We start from the raw sequence: 13828 nt of genomic DNA, 5'->3' as shown, positions 1-13828 counted from the left end.
AAAAAGACCAATCAGTTAACACTGTTTATTGTGAGAATCATAAGAAACGCATAAATACAAGAATAAATGTAGTAGTTCCTAATGTTAAAGTAGGCGGTACAACTAGTAACCAATGGGCTTTCAAGGGTTAAGAACACTGCTGAAAATATCAAACTACATAACTATACAACACTATATGATGTGAATTCTATTAAGAACACTTAAAATTAGTAATGAAAGAAAAAAACCAACTTATTCTTCATTGGGGATCAAAAAATAAAGTCACATGCTCACTGGTGGCGGCCAAAATGCCAGCTGGGGACAGTTCCCACCAAGTGTTCAGAGTTCCCTTTTCAATTCGTGGCAATCTCACTTGATCACTTGTGGTGCAGTGGAAACACAGTATCACATCCAAAGAGGGTCAATGTAATTAATAAATCATAATAATTAATCTCTCTTCTAAATTCAGTTTTCTGACATTATCTTATGCATGGCCTGAGGCTATTCATGACATACAGTACAGCACTTCTGACACCAGCTGTCACATGATTTAGTGTGACTATAAGGGTTTTGGGATTGATGAGTGCATTTATTGCACATTTTAATACAGTGCATGACTAACCCTTGCAGGTCACTATTACACACACACACACATTAGTGTCCACAGTCATTCCTTCAGTGTCATCGCCTGGCAGTGGCTTCCAACAGTGGATGTTCCCTTTCCTTTGGGTTACCCAACTTTCCCCAGCCTCAGCTACCAGTTTCTCACAGCAATGGTTCACTATGACTGTACCGCGACAGTCCTCTTAACTTACTGACTAACTGGCCTTGCTGGTAACAATCTGCATGGACTGTGCAGAAAACACCATTCATCTGTTGTTGTTTATGGGCCGCTGCCTAGTAATGGCTGGCTATTGTGACTCCATAATTCTTGCTTCGAGCGAATATGCCATATTATGAATGTTGTGCACCAAGCAGAGGCAAGAGTCACAGCAAGACACCAGAGAACACCAGCGCACCTTTCTATGGCGACCAAACAATGTCTCAATAACAATTTTTTTAAAAAAAGCCTTTCACCCCCCCCCACCTCTTAAAACTATTTACTCTTGCACTTGATAAATTAATAGACTTCCATGTCATTTGTTTATTTATTTAATTTGACAATACTGTCAGTACCTCAGACTACACAATATCAAATGGCAAGATGATTAATGAATGATGATATGGAGGAAATGTAGAAGGAAGTGACTGTGGCCTATTTCAAGGGACCATTCCAGCATTTGCCTGTAAGTAAACAACAAAATCCTACATCAGGATAACTGGTGTTCCTCACAAGATTAAAAATGGGCACCTTCTGAACACAAGGCAGAAGCCAACAAGAATATCGCTGAATGCAACTGCACACTACATGGTTTCTTCCACATTCTGAAGATAAACATTTACATCAACTGTCACATGAGGCAAGCAATCAGCTTCAAGATCTACTACAAAAGTGTGTTGAGAGAGATCAAAGAAATGTGCGTACACCTCTCCGGTCTACCGTAACGTACTGACTGAATCTCCTGAACTTCAAAAACATGTACTTTCAAGTATACAGCAGTACACAATGAACTTAACTTCAAGGGTGGCTGAACACAAAGCAGATGAAGGAGACATGACAAATGCCCTCAGCTAATATCTAATTATGCAAAGGAGACATGCATGGCCAGACATAAGCATCGTACTCACAAAACATGCTAAGAAAGTAATGGCTTTGTATAACATACACTAAAACATGTTATAGAAATGCAAATTCATTAAAAATAAATGGATCTGAGCAGGTTGGCTAAACAGGAATGATCTGGGCTCATATTCAGGAGGTGGTCAGTTTGAATCTCAGCTGGGACAACAGCTATCATGAGGTTTTCATAGTCTGCCTCAGTCTGTCTAGGCAAATACCATGGTAATACCTCAATTAAGCCATGACCACTTCTTTGCAAATCCTTTCAAATTCATCTACCATTGATCCATCTGACGGTATATAATCTGGCTACTAAAAGCATCACTGAGTAATGAGAAAATGAACTGAAATTAATATTAATTTATTCCATTTACAATGTACCCCATGGCTACACCCTACAATTCTGAAAGAAATTCCTACAGATCATATACACTGGGTGTCTGGATGAAAGGTATCCAAAATAAAAAATGTATATCTCAGAAACTAATTGTTATACATATATCTGGTTTATGTCATCACAAAGGAAAACTGTGAAAGTTTTTTTTTATGCTTGGCTTATGCACAAGCACCGCTACATTTCTGCCACCATGTTAGGAATCACTTGGACAGAGTGATGGCTGGGAGACAGATCGGCAGAAGTGGATCAATCGCTTGGCCTCCTAGGTCACCAGATTTAACCCCACCGAATTTTTTCTTATAGGGTTATGTGAAGAACATTGTCTGCCAGGTTAAGATCAACAACCTGTAACACCTGAAAGCCTGCATCAGTGACGGTGTGGCTATGGTAACAACAAACATGCTCCAAGCAACGTGGAACAAGGTTAAATATCATCTGGATATTTGTCATGCCACCAAGGGAGCCCACAATGAAATTTACTGAGAAAGTTATATACTCCCTTTGTAGTTGTGTAACCCATAAATGTGTATAATAAAAGCTTTCTGGGATTTAATCATTTTATTTTGCATGCCTTTCATCTGGACACCCTGTATATATGTTTATCTGTCATGGTCAAATGATAATGACAACATTCTGTACTACATATTTATCATACTTATCATATCAATTCTAACCAAAGAGAATTGTGTGAAGTTCACCTTTCCTCAGAAGCTCTCATTACATTAAATTAACAAAGTACTTCTTGCCTACAAAAAGAGAAAGTAGGCTTACAAGGACATCACACTACATGTGCATGTGTGTCTGTCTGTCTATACATGCGACTCCCACTTCAGTGTATAATGTAGAAACGCTATCCACTCAATGCCACTACCCGGCCCCTTCTTTGAAGAAAGTAAAGGCCCACTGTGGTTTCCAGGACATTTATTTTATTTATTTGAGATTTATTTGATGACGCTGTCCAAATATACAACTACAGACAGTCTTGACATAAAGATAGCTAACAGGTCCTTAGAAAATGTGGCACAATTCAGATATTTGGGAATGACACTAACATATCATAATTTGCTCCAGGAGTAAATTAAAGAGGAGATTGAATTTGGGTAATGCTTGCTACCATTCAGTCCAGAACCTTTTGTCTTCTCGTCTGCTGTCCAAAAACATAAAAATTAGAATATACAAAACTATAATTTTGTCTGTGGTTCTGTATGGGTGTGAAACTTGGTCTCTGACATTAAGGGAAGAACATAGACTGAGGTGAGAACAGGGTGTTGAGGAGAATATTTGTACCTAAGAAAGAAGAAGTGATGGGAGGCTGGAGAAAAATGCATAATGAGGAGCTTCATAATTTGTACTCTTCACAAAGTATAATTAGAATGATCAAGTCAAGGAAGATGAGATGGGCAGCACATGTCACATGAATGGGGGTGAAGAGAAATGCATACAGGATATAAGTTGAGTGGCTACACAATTGGAATCTTTTCAAAAGGGGCTCAGCTCCATGAGTGAGTGAGTCAAACAGTAGGATGATTGATGAACAAAGACTATGAAAGAAAATGGCTGCAGCCTGACTAAGGTAATAAATATCCTGGAATTTTCATGGAGGGGCTCAGGAAAACCAAAAAAAAACCCTCAGCCAGGACCTGTCGTGACACAGTTGAGACTATGAACCTGATCACATGACAGTTCATTAGGCATCTCCACTCTGTATTTCTTTAAAATCCACTTTAATATTATGCCGTCCTCCTGCCTCTTCCTGGGCTATATAAAAATGTGTGTTATGACAAGGTAAGTAGCAGGTGTCTCAAAACAATCTAGGTTATAAGCCCTCCAAATGATTGCAGTTAATTAGTACTCTAGTACTACCATATCATGATCATGACAAATCATAAGAGATTAAGTGCGATAAATCAGAACTAGACTGATAACAGCATTCATCTCAGAGGTAGCCCATCATAACACCATTTCATTAAATGTCAACTATCATGAATCATGTGTGCCACTAGATTCTTTGTAAGGCAGGGTAGTGGGTGACAAGAAAATGTGCTCTGAAACTTATTTTAAGGCAAATTTTACAGTTCGTCTCATAGTGGGAGTCTCAAACTTTGTTATACATGAATTTATGATGACCCCCGCACCCCCACCACTATGCCAGTCAACAAAAAGTATAGTTCTGCACATTGTCTTTGGTACCCAACAAAGTCATATGGTGAGGGCAGGAACCTAAATAGATTTACAATCACTCTACACTGACAGTAAACTATAAAAATGTTCCTGTACAACCATAAAAGGTGTACTTCTCTAAACCAAAGACAAAGTTACTTTGTGACTGGCTGTTTACTGCCAATCAGTGTGTTTTGGGGCCAAGCCCTTTGAGGATAACAAGCAGAGTTTCTTTTTTTAAATGAATCCTTGCAGTCACAGTCCTTGCATAATATCCTCTTTAATGAGAGGATGGGGGTTGTCTCTTAAGAAGAGGCTCAGTTCTGCAAAACTCTTTAGAGCCTAAACAGCTTTCTAACCTTTCTACACCTGTACTAAACTATAAAATGTTTGTGTACAATAATGAAAACATTTGAAAAATGTTTTTCCAGCTGTAGCTACATTTTTAAAAAAGCACCTATATTAAACCTTACTGGACTTCCGAAAATTGTGCACCAAAACAACCTAAGTAAAAAAAAAATAAAAAGTAAAGGTCTCCCTGTAACAGGCCATGGAGTCCCATAGGGTTGTGAGATGTCGAGGCTCCCACATTTTCTAGACAATTGGCTCCAAGATGGCGGTAAGGTTGTCAGCCTTATGTGCCAGCCGCCCTTTAATACCAGGAATATTCCTGGTACTCATTTCTGTTAGAGGCTGAGTCAACCCCAGGGCCACAGTGCGGCTGGAAGGATTAGGTAAATTGAAGAAAATACACCTCATCGGGATTTGATCATGTGACCTTCCGGCTTGTAGCATAGTGCCTCAACCAACTATGCTACCACATACCCCTTGTTGAAACAACCTACTCTGAATAATTCTTCAGAATTCATTGACTCCCCTTAGTGTCTGGAGAGCTGCAATCCCAGTCATGTCTTACAACAGTTAGGATATAAAAATCAAATGCTTTTAATTTTAGTATTATTATTTAGTAGTCTAGGGAGAACGTTCCCACCTCATGACTCAAGGTATGTNACGCACCAGTATCGGTAGGGTATAGAGACTGGTAGAATATCACAGAGGGGACATACAATAGACCACTGGTCGTGGTGCATGGGGAAACCCACCCCTCCAATAATAATAATAATAATAATAATAATAATAATAGTATACATCCTTCTATTTTTCAATCTTGAATTTTTCCACAAATTCAAGGGGAAGGGACAGATGTATGGTTTCCCATCTTGCTGCAACTACCAGCAGTGACCTTCTATTCAGATGTGAAGAACATCACATTTGCATTTTTAAGTTCTCAGTACAAATAATCAAACTGAATATAAAACAAACAAGATATAAAGAAAGTACTTCAAATTTTTAATCTATTTATTCTAACTTCACATCCAACTGCAAGATAAGCTTCTAGGCCACATATGTCCAGATATCTACAATACATAATAATGTACCTGTTCTGTTTCCTGTTTCCTACCACGAACATAATTTAGAATTTCTAAATATATTTTTTTTTAATTTAAGCTGTGCTCCTATCAATACATATGGCAACCATGGCTATTAAAATCATGTTCTAGTGCTGCATCACTCCAGCACCTTGGCGATCTGAGCTAAAGGAGCTCTGGTTAAGGAGAGATTTTGGTAGGAACTTGGCTTGCCAGATAAGGCCAGAAGAGTGGACACTGGGTCTTCGGCTTTCTGAAGAAACTCTCCAAGGCGGGCTTGGCTGCTGTGTTTCCTTTTCTCCTTATTACTTCTTTGTAACCAGTAAGATATACTGGCACTCTACTGAATACTGTTACCCTTTCAATGTTAGGGTCAGTGGTATCCAGCACTAACATGCTGCATGTTCTGGCATAAGTCCAAGAATTGGAACTGTGCGTCTAATGGGTGTTACATTAATGGGATCATAAGTCTGGAAATTTGGAAGTTAAAAGTCATAGTAGATTCTAAAGTGTTCTAAGGATGGTGTATAACATTCAGAATTACTCGGTTTTTGGACTTTGTCCATTGTCCGATATTCTGAAAACCTGAAAATGCAATTTTTCTGAAACTGGGCCTGTTTCTGTCCTCAGATGTGACGCGTGATTCATTTGGGAAAATGGAAATACATAGACATTTTGACATTAGTCCCTCAATCTGCTGTTCAAGTGGTTAGTCGCTGGCTTCCCACTGTGGTGGCCTGGGTTCGATCCCGGGTCTGGTCAACTGGGATTTGTGGTTGACAAAGTGGCGCTGGGGCGGGTTTTCTCCAAGTACTTCGGTTTCCCCTGCCAATCTTCATTCCACCAAATTCTCCATCATCATAATCACCCGGGGCAGGTACAATAGGCCAAACAGTGGCTGCTGTGCCGAGTGGACCCAACTGGACTCCACCCCCACTAAACGAAGCGAATATGTACCACCTGCTTTAACATTAACAAATTCTACATTTCATTACACACAATTAACTGATTGGTCTTTGTAGCGGGGATGCAGTGTATTTCTGTCGTGTATGAACCACATTTTTACATGTCATTCATGTAGACGAATTGCAAGTTTAGAAGTAGTTAAGCTTGGAGTAACACTTAACTTCAAGGAAGACAAAAGTCATTAAATTCATATGAGTTCAGTTTGTTCATGGACATATCGTATTTCTCATACATTTTCACTATCTGATATGCTTTACTTCAGTTCTCATAACATGTTTTGAATGTACTTACCAAATTATGAACACTCAGATGAAACCTACACACACATGCACAGCAACAGCAAATGACAGCCAAATCTGTCTAGTGACATTTTCTCTGTATTTCACCCTATTAGTACTAGTAATGTTGATAAGAAAATCCATGCAAACATAATAGATCTATCCAATCTATTTACCTCATCTGATTCTGAGAGATCAACATTGCCATTTGCATCATCATCCAGTTGTCGGTGGAGGGACTTTATAGCTTCTAGACCAATCCGATCTTGTGAGGCAAGCGCCAAGCATGCAGCATCATCATGGCAACTATCTCCAATACCTTGTAATGAAGAACAGGGTATGCTACACGATGATGGCTAATATAGAAAACTATTGCATTATATGCTTTTATGAAAACTGATGTAATATCATGAAACAGTCTTCTAAATGGGCTAGCAGTTAAACTTAATATACAAGTTATAACAACATCCAAGCTTTACCTCCATCATAATGAACTGATGACTGAGTCACTATATCCCCTGGAGCTGAATAAGAGTTTGATCTTGACACACTTTTACTGTTAGAATATGAAGACTTGAGAGTGCTCTCTTCTTGAAAATTTTCAGTATCACTATTTCCATTACACCAATAAGTTGTGAGAAGGGATAAAATTATAACAGCCTGTAAAAATGTGTTCATTGTACCAGCAATGACACGATGTATAAAAACTTTCTATATTATTTATAGTATTTACTAACGAAGAATAACACTCCCTTCTTGTAAATTCATTCCTCTTCTTTGGCACTGAAGCAATTTTTGTTAATATCAGTGATTAAATACCACGTTCTGTGTAAAATTAAAATAACCTTACAAACAGCTTCAACTTCAAGGTTGATGGATGCTCGCAACCCTCGCAACCGCGATCATAGAGTAGTAATTCCGAATGGGCGAATTAGAAAGTAGCTCTATTTAGATATATGTCTAGCGAACTGATTTATATTGTTGCAGTCGGTATATAAACAGTCCTCCACAGCTGTATATCAGACGCAACAATGTTCTCGCTTCTACATCACACAAATATTAACCGCATTATCTTTACCCAACTGTTTCTACAAATGACAACCTAAATTACGTAATATAATCTCGTCATAACTTTCTAAAAGTTTTCCCATACCCTCAACATTTATTTCTTGAAGTTGGTACTGATCATGACATACTATATTTATACAGCATTTCGAATATAGCAATGAATAGAGAAACAGAGGATGCCATGAGGCGGGTTAAGTAAAATGTAAAAAAAAAAGGGAAGGTGTCCCGGCAGCAGGCCGCGTATGGTGCTTGCATGTGTATGTTGTGAACGTTACAGAATACGAATGTGAAAGTGCATGGCGGATTATATGTAGGCGAAATGTTACGCAGAAGGAATTCTCTAAGAATATTAATCTTTATAAGAAAAATCCACTTGTACAAACAGTAATTCATATGAGCATACGTAGATAGCCGGCTTGTATATAGCATAAACGTAGAATTTTGCTAACATCTGCAACAGCCTATCCTCCGAATCTATCTAATAAACCTGGCCACCCAAGTATTTCCAGAGAATGCCCTCAGTATATGTTTGGCTTTAGGTTCTCACAGCCGTGATCATAAAGAGTATCGCCTTGTGGATGTGATGGTATGTGGTCTAGTATAAGTTCAACATTTCGGAGAATTTATTGCCTCTATCTTCAGGGTCAAAGGCTAAGCCAAGCAGATAAGAAGCAAGAAGCGGGTAGCTCAGCTTCCTCACTTTGACCGAGAAGATGGAGGCAGTATGTTCCAACAAAATGTCTGTGAACTTTTGTCAGACTACACAGTGACACATCTCAAAAGACAGTATTTTTTTAATTGAGGACATTTTGTGATAATGATAATTTCTTTAACATCCATAACTGTTACACAGGCACAGTTGGACAAGTCAGTTGAAAACAGCCAAACTCTACATATCAGCAACTCCTAAATGTTCAAAACAATATAGAAGACAATGTACAATACAATCCCTTTTTAATCAATATTCCCCTGCCATGGAATACTAACCATGGATGACAACTCTCAGCAGTTCCACATAAAGCAATAAACATACTTANCCTCCTGCAGTTATGACCTAAAGTCGTGAAACACCCTGTATAGTACTTCGTAACTTATCAAAACTAACTCAAATTACTGAACTACCGTCTGTCAATTGTTATTAAAAAACTCTTGCAGAGAATAAAGACAATTTTGTAATAAATAACTTTTGAATTTATTTTTAAAAACCTTAACATTTCCTCTTCTCTTTAATTCAGAGGATATGTTATGTATTTTTATTCCCATTTTAATTACACTTTTCTTACAGCGAGCAGTGTTACATAAATGGACATACAAATACTGTTTCCCTTTTGTGTTATACTCATGAATATCAGAATACTGAGTCTTATAGATCTTATTGTTTTTTATAAATCACAAGCTCTCATGTATAATGAAGTTACAGTTAAAATCTTAAAATTACCAAACAAACATGTTCTTAACTCCTATAATAAGTGTTAGACCGTTTCTCTGTATTTTAAATACTGCATTACTGTCATTTTCCCCCCCCCCCCACAAATATATTGCCATATTTTAGTAGATTTAAATTTTGTAAAATAAACATTTCTTAATACAGGTATACTTACCGAACTATAATTTTGCCTGTGGCTCTCTATGGGTTTGAAACTTGGTCTCTGACATTAAGGGAGGAACATAGACTGAGAGTGTTTGAGAACACGGCATTGAGAATATTTGGACCAAAGAGAGATGAAGTGACAGGAGGTTGGAGAAAACTATATAATGAGGAGCTTCATAACTTGTACTCTTGTCTAAGTATAATTAGAATGATCAAGTCAAGGAGGATGAGGTTGGCAGGTCATGTAGCACGAATGGGGGAGGCAAGGAATGTTTATAGGATATTGGTGGTAAAGCCAGAAGGAAAGAGACCACAGGGAAGACTAAGGCGTTAGTGGGTGGACAATATTACAAGTAGAATGGATCTTAGAGAGATAGGATGGGATGGTATGGATTGGATAGATCTGGCTCAGGATAGGGACTAGTGGAGGGCTCTTGTGAACACGGTAATGAACCTTTGGGTTCCATAAAATGCTGGGAAATTCTTCAGTAGCTGCAGAATTGGCGGCTCCTCCAGAAGGGCTCAGGTCCATGAGTAAGGTATACTTACCGAGTTTTGTAAGGATTTAATCAAAGAGCTTTGTTTAACATAAATAAGGTAAATATGGACAAAACAACCTGAAAATGGTGCAATCAGTCTCTTGTAGTAGCTCCTTGGCCTTTCAATGTGCCCACAAATGTTGTTTCTATAAATACACATGGATTAAAGATTGAAAGTTGTGAGGTAGAAAAAAAATATTTTTCTTACCTTTATTTGTTATTATAATGAAAATAGAAATTATTGGTCCACTGGAAACATATCTCCTGAGTTACATAAAAATAAATTAACACATTACATACAACATGTAGTGTGCAAGTGTAAATTCTATCTATGCATTTCAAACAGTTTCCTAAAAGTGTTAATACAATTCATCTCAGTTCATTATAACTTGATATATGTTATACTCAATATATTATAATTGTATCAAAATATAAATAACCCTTAGGTTTTGTTTCCCTTTACACCAGACCTGCATCATCTCCACAAACTCCTGACTGCTATATGTGCTGATGGCTTTACTTGTTCTATTTTCTTTAACAAAATCTGTAAGAAAAAACACAGAACAATTAATACATTAAATATGTATGATTATTAGAAACTCAAGAAGTAGTTGAAATTACAACATTCTTGTAGTGTGATAGGAAGGTACCAACATTTCAGAGGAACATGTCACTCCTCAACACTGACAGTGGAGGCAACAGGTTCCTCCAAAACATGGCACCTATTTGCAGTGTACACAGCACAACATTTCAGATTATAATCTTAAAATATCTCCTTTAGAACTATACATTATATTCTACAAATTGGTATTTATTAAACTGCTTGTTGTGTACTACAAGGTTCCTTATTGTCAGTCTCCATGGCCCCATCCAACATGTTGGCTCTAAAAGTAACACTTCTGACTTGTATAAGAGAAATGTGTGGATGGTACAGCAGCTATCTTGACTGAAGTGTTTTGTGGCTTTCCCCAGCCCCTCCAGCAAATGCTGCGAAAGTACCTCAAATTACACCACAACCACTTTCCTACGTATCCTTATCAATTCTTCATTCACCATCAGCCCGTGATTCAATACTACAAACTTAGCTCCTGGTAGCATTGTCAAATAAACCATAAAAAAAGTAAAAACATCCCTGTAACAGGCCGTGGAGGCCCATTGGGTTGTGAGATGTTGAGGTTCCCACAATTTCTAGACAGTCGGCTCATAGATGGCGGTGGGGCTGTTAGCCTTATGCGCTGGCCGCCCTTTACCCCCAAGAATATTCCTCGTACTCATTTCTGTTGGAGGCTGAGTCGACTCCAGGGCCATAGTCCAACTGGAAGGATTAGGTAAATTGAAAAAATCCACCTCATCGGGATTTGATGCCACAACCTTCCAGCTTCTAGCATAGTGCCTAAACCAACTACGCTACCGCATACCCCAAATAAACCATAAGTAAATAAAAAAATAATTTCTATTTAAAACAAGATTACTTTTTCAACTGAATAAATTTCTTCCCATTTTTATAATTTTATTGCAGTTAACTATATAAGTAAGAGTTCAGGGCACTTACCATGTTATCATGATCAATTCTTGTTTGTTCCTTCCTCCTGTTTACTGCTGAACTTGGCAACTTGGGCTGACTTATAGGTGGAGATGGTTGTTTAGGTCGTGGTCTGCGAAGAACTTGAAGTTTCCTTAGCAATATCTCATTTTCTCTTTCAATTTTCCAGTACTGTTCATTAGAAAATGACATATTTTTCCTTCCCAGTCTGTTCCTCTGACCAATAGATATGTTTGATGTTAATGACTTCCTCTTCTGCTTATCAAAACTGTCCAATGCATTCACAAGAAATTTCATTGATGTTCCTAATGAAACATCTGCAGGTTTGTCATGTTTCTGTTGCTTTCTTTCATCATCCTTATGATGTTTATCTGGTAGATGCTCCTCAGGTTCATGTTTAGGCATGGAAGAGCAACCACTAGAAGAAGAGCGTGTAGTGACATCAGTTATCTCAGAGGTAGTGTCAGTGCTTAAAGAAAGGAAATCAGAGGAACGTGAATGCACTTTGGTAACAACATGATCATCATCATCATCATCATCATCATCTTCATCGCCATCATTATTTTTGCTCTCACCATAGGCTATGCAGTTCATTAAACCTCGTAGATTCATACAGTCATCTTCCTTGGAACTTAAAGTTTCTTCCTTCAAATTTCTTTTAACCCTTAAATTATCTGCAGAATCAAGCTGTACTGAAGAATGTGATTCATTTTTCACATCTGTGACTTTAACAGTGCAGATGTTTTCATTCTTGGAATTTTTACTATCACAGAAAGGGTTCAATTTCAAACTCTTTTCATCCTTTTCTTTGCCTGCTATTATAATATTATTTTTATCATCATCAGGTCCTTCAGTAACAGTACTATCACCAGAACCAAAGAAATTATAATCAATGTCCTCACATAGCCCAATATCTACATGAACTACTGATCCATTTACAACTTGTCTGAATACATGTGAACCAATATTCCTGGACATTATGCTTCACAACTATTTCCTTTAGTAATGTAATGTGATCTGTTATCTTTGAGTTATGACACAACCACTAACACAAGTTATAACATTAACAAAATATAATGGAAAACAAGACTACAAAGTATAACTGTTAAAACATTACATATATAAAGCTTAATAAAAGATAATACAAATGGTTTTCAAAATCCATGACTTACTGTTCATGGTTGCTAGGCAACAGTTGTTTATTTAATACCAATTTCCACAGCCTTCTTTACAAATGTCTAAACATACTCCCTTTCATTCCTAAAGTGATGGACTGTTGGCTGCCCTATATGGTATTGATTTAATACAAGGTCACTCCCCCTTCCCCAGCAATGCAGCCTATGGAAGCTACTAGACTAGCTAAAAAATTAATAAACTTCTTATGGAAGTCTGTGACTCAGAAATAGCCTGCAAATATTTTTATCTCTAACCTACTCAGTTTTCTCAAAAAGAAACAAGATTAACTGCATTCTATATTCCATTCCCACAGTTATTGAACCTTCACACACTAAAAAGAACACTGCATTGTTCTGCATGTGACAGCTAACAAGATAACTGATTAAACTAATTCCATGCAGCAGAATCCTTCTTAAGAAGCTAATGGTTTCTCATCTTGCCCAAATATTCCCACCATTTTATGGTGCCTGAAGGTTCACTACTGTGTTCATAACAGCCTGCCACTGCTTCCTCCCCTGAGCCAGATGAATCCAGTTCACACACTCCCATCCTATTACTTCAGGACCCATTTTAAGATCATCCTGCATCTATGCCTAGGACTAGATGATCTCTTTCTTTCAAGTTCAAAAGATAAGGAAAAACATAACTGTTACCTATCTCACTCTTGTTCTTAGTTCATAATGACTGTTTAAAAGAGATTCCAGAGCCCACAGTAAGAGGGCCTTCACAAAATAAGAACAGATTTATTATTTTTCTTACCAAAATGCATGCTATGAATTCATACATTCTCTGCAAGTCATGTGGTGGAAATATGACCCATCTGAAATTTAGGGAGCAACTGGTTAGGGATCCCGTTGTTCTCTCCCACAAAGAGAATACTGAAATCTGTGGTGTGCCAAGGGGTCGGCCCAGCAGTTCGGAGACTCAATTGAGCCGACTTGAAGTAAAGGACATAAATATGGGACAATAATACAATGTTTA

The 13828-nt window shown here is 37.7% G+C and overlaps 2 protein-coding genes across 3 annotated transcripts in view; both read right to left on the bottom strand.

The window, feature by feature from the left end:
• The window catches only part of LOC111871013 (stromal interaction molecule homolog), a 44458-nt gene extending 36389 nt beyond the window's left edge, over positions 1–8069 (bottom strand). Inside the window, exons 1-2 of one of the 2 annotated variants that reach the window (XM_023863724.2) lie at positions 7410–8069; positions 7107–7249 (exon numbers count right to left, since the gene is read on the bottom strand). In XM_023863724.2, coding sequence (XP_023719492.1) covers positions 7107–7249; positions 7410–7608 — 342 coding nt within the window. In that variant the 5' untranslated portion in view covers positions 7609–8069. The remainder of the gene's footprint in view (positions 1–7106; positions 7250–7409) is intronic. The other variant, XM_023863723.2, reaches the window with a different exon arrangement.
• A 2079-nt stretch (positions 8070–10148) lies between these two features.
• On the bottom strand, positions 10149–12829 carry LOC111871009 (cilia- and flagella-associated protein 97). Its single transcript, XM_023863718.2, has 2 exons — positions 11681–12829; positions 10149–10672 (listed from the first exon to the last, which is right to left on the bottom strand). The coding sequence occupies exons 1-2, from the start codon at positions 12647–12649 to the stop codon at positions 10604–10606; spliced, it is 1038 nt and encodes a 345-aa protein (XP_023719486.1). The 5' UTR covers positions 12650–12829; the 3' UTR covers positions 10149–10603.
• Between the last annotated feature and the right edge of the window lie 999 nt (positions 12830–13828).

This window comes from Cryptotermes secundus, unplaced genomic scaffold, assembly GCF_002891405.2.
Source record: "Cryptotermes secundus unplaced genomic scaffold, Csec_1.0 scaffold1522, whole genome shotgun sequence".
Lineage (NCBI taxonomy): Eukaryota > Metazoa > Arthropoda > Insecta > Blattodea > Kalotermitidae > Cryptotermes > Cryptotermes secundus.
The sequence above is the reverse complement of the archived record's forward strand: the minus strand, read 5'-3'. Positions and strand labels throughout refer to the sequence as shown.

Bases quoted from the DNA above. Each gene is read 5' to 3' on its own strand.
- LOC111871009 (XM_023863718.2), bottom strand. From the start codon at position 12,649: ATGTCCAGGAATATTGGTTCACATGTATTCAGACAAGTTGTAAATGGA. The intron at 10,673-11,680 runs GTAAGTGCCCTG...TTTTTCTTACAG, and splicing joins GAATTGATCATGATAACATG to ATTTTGTTAAAGAAAATAGA.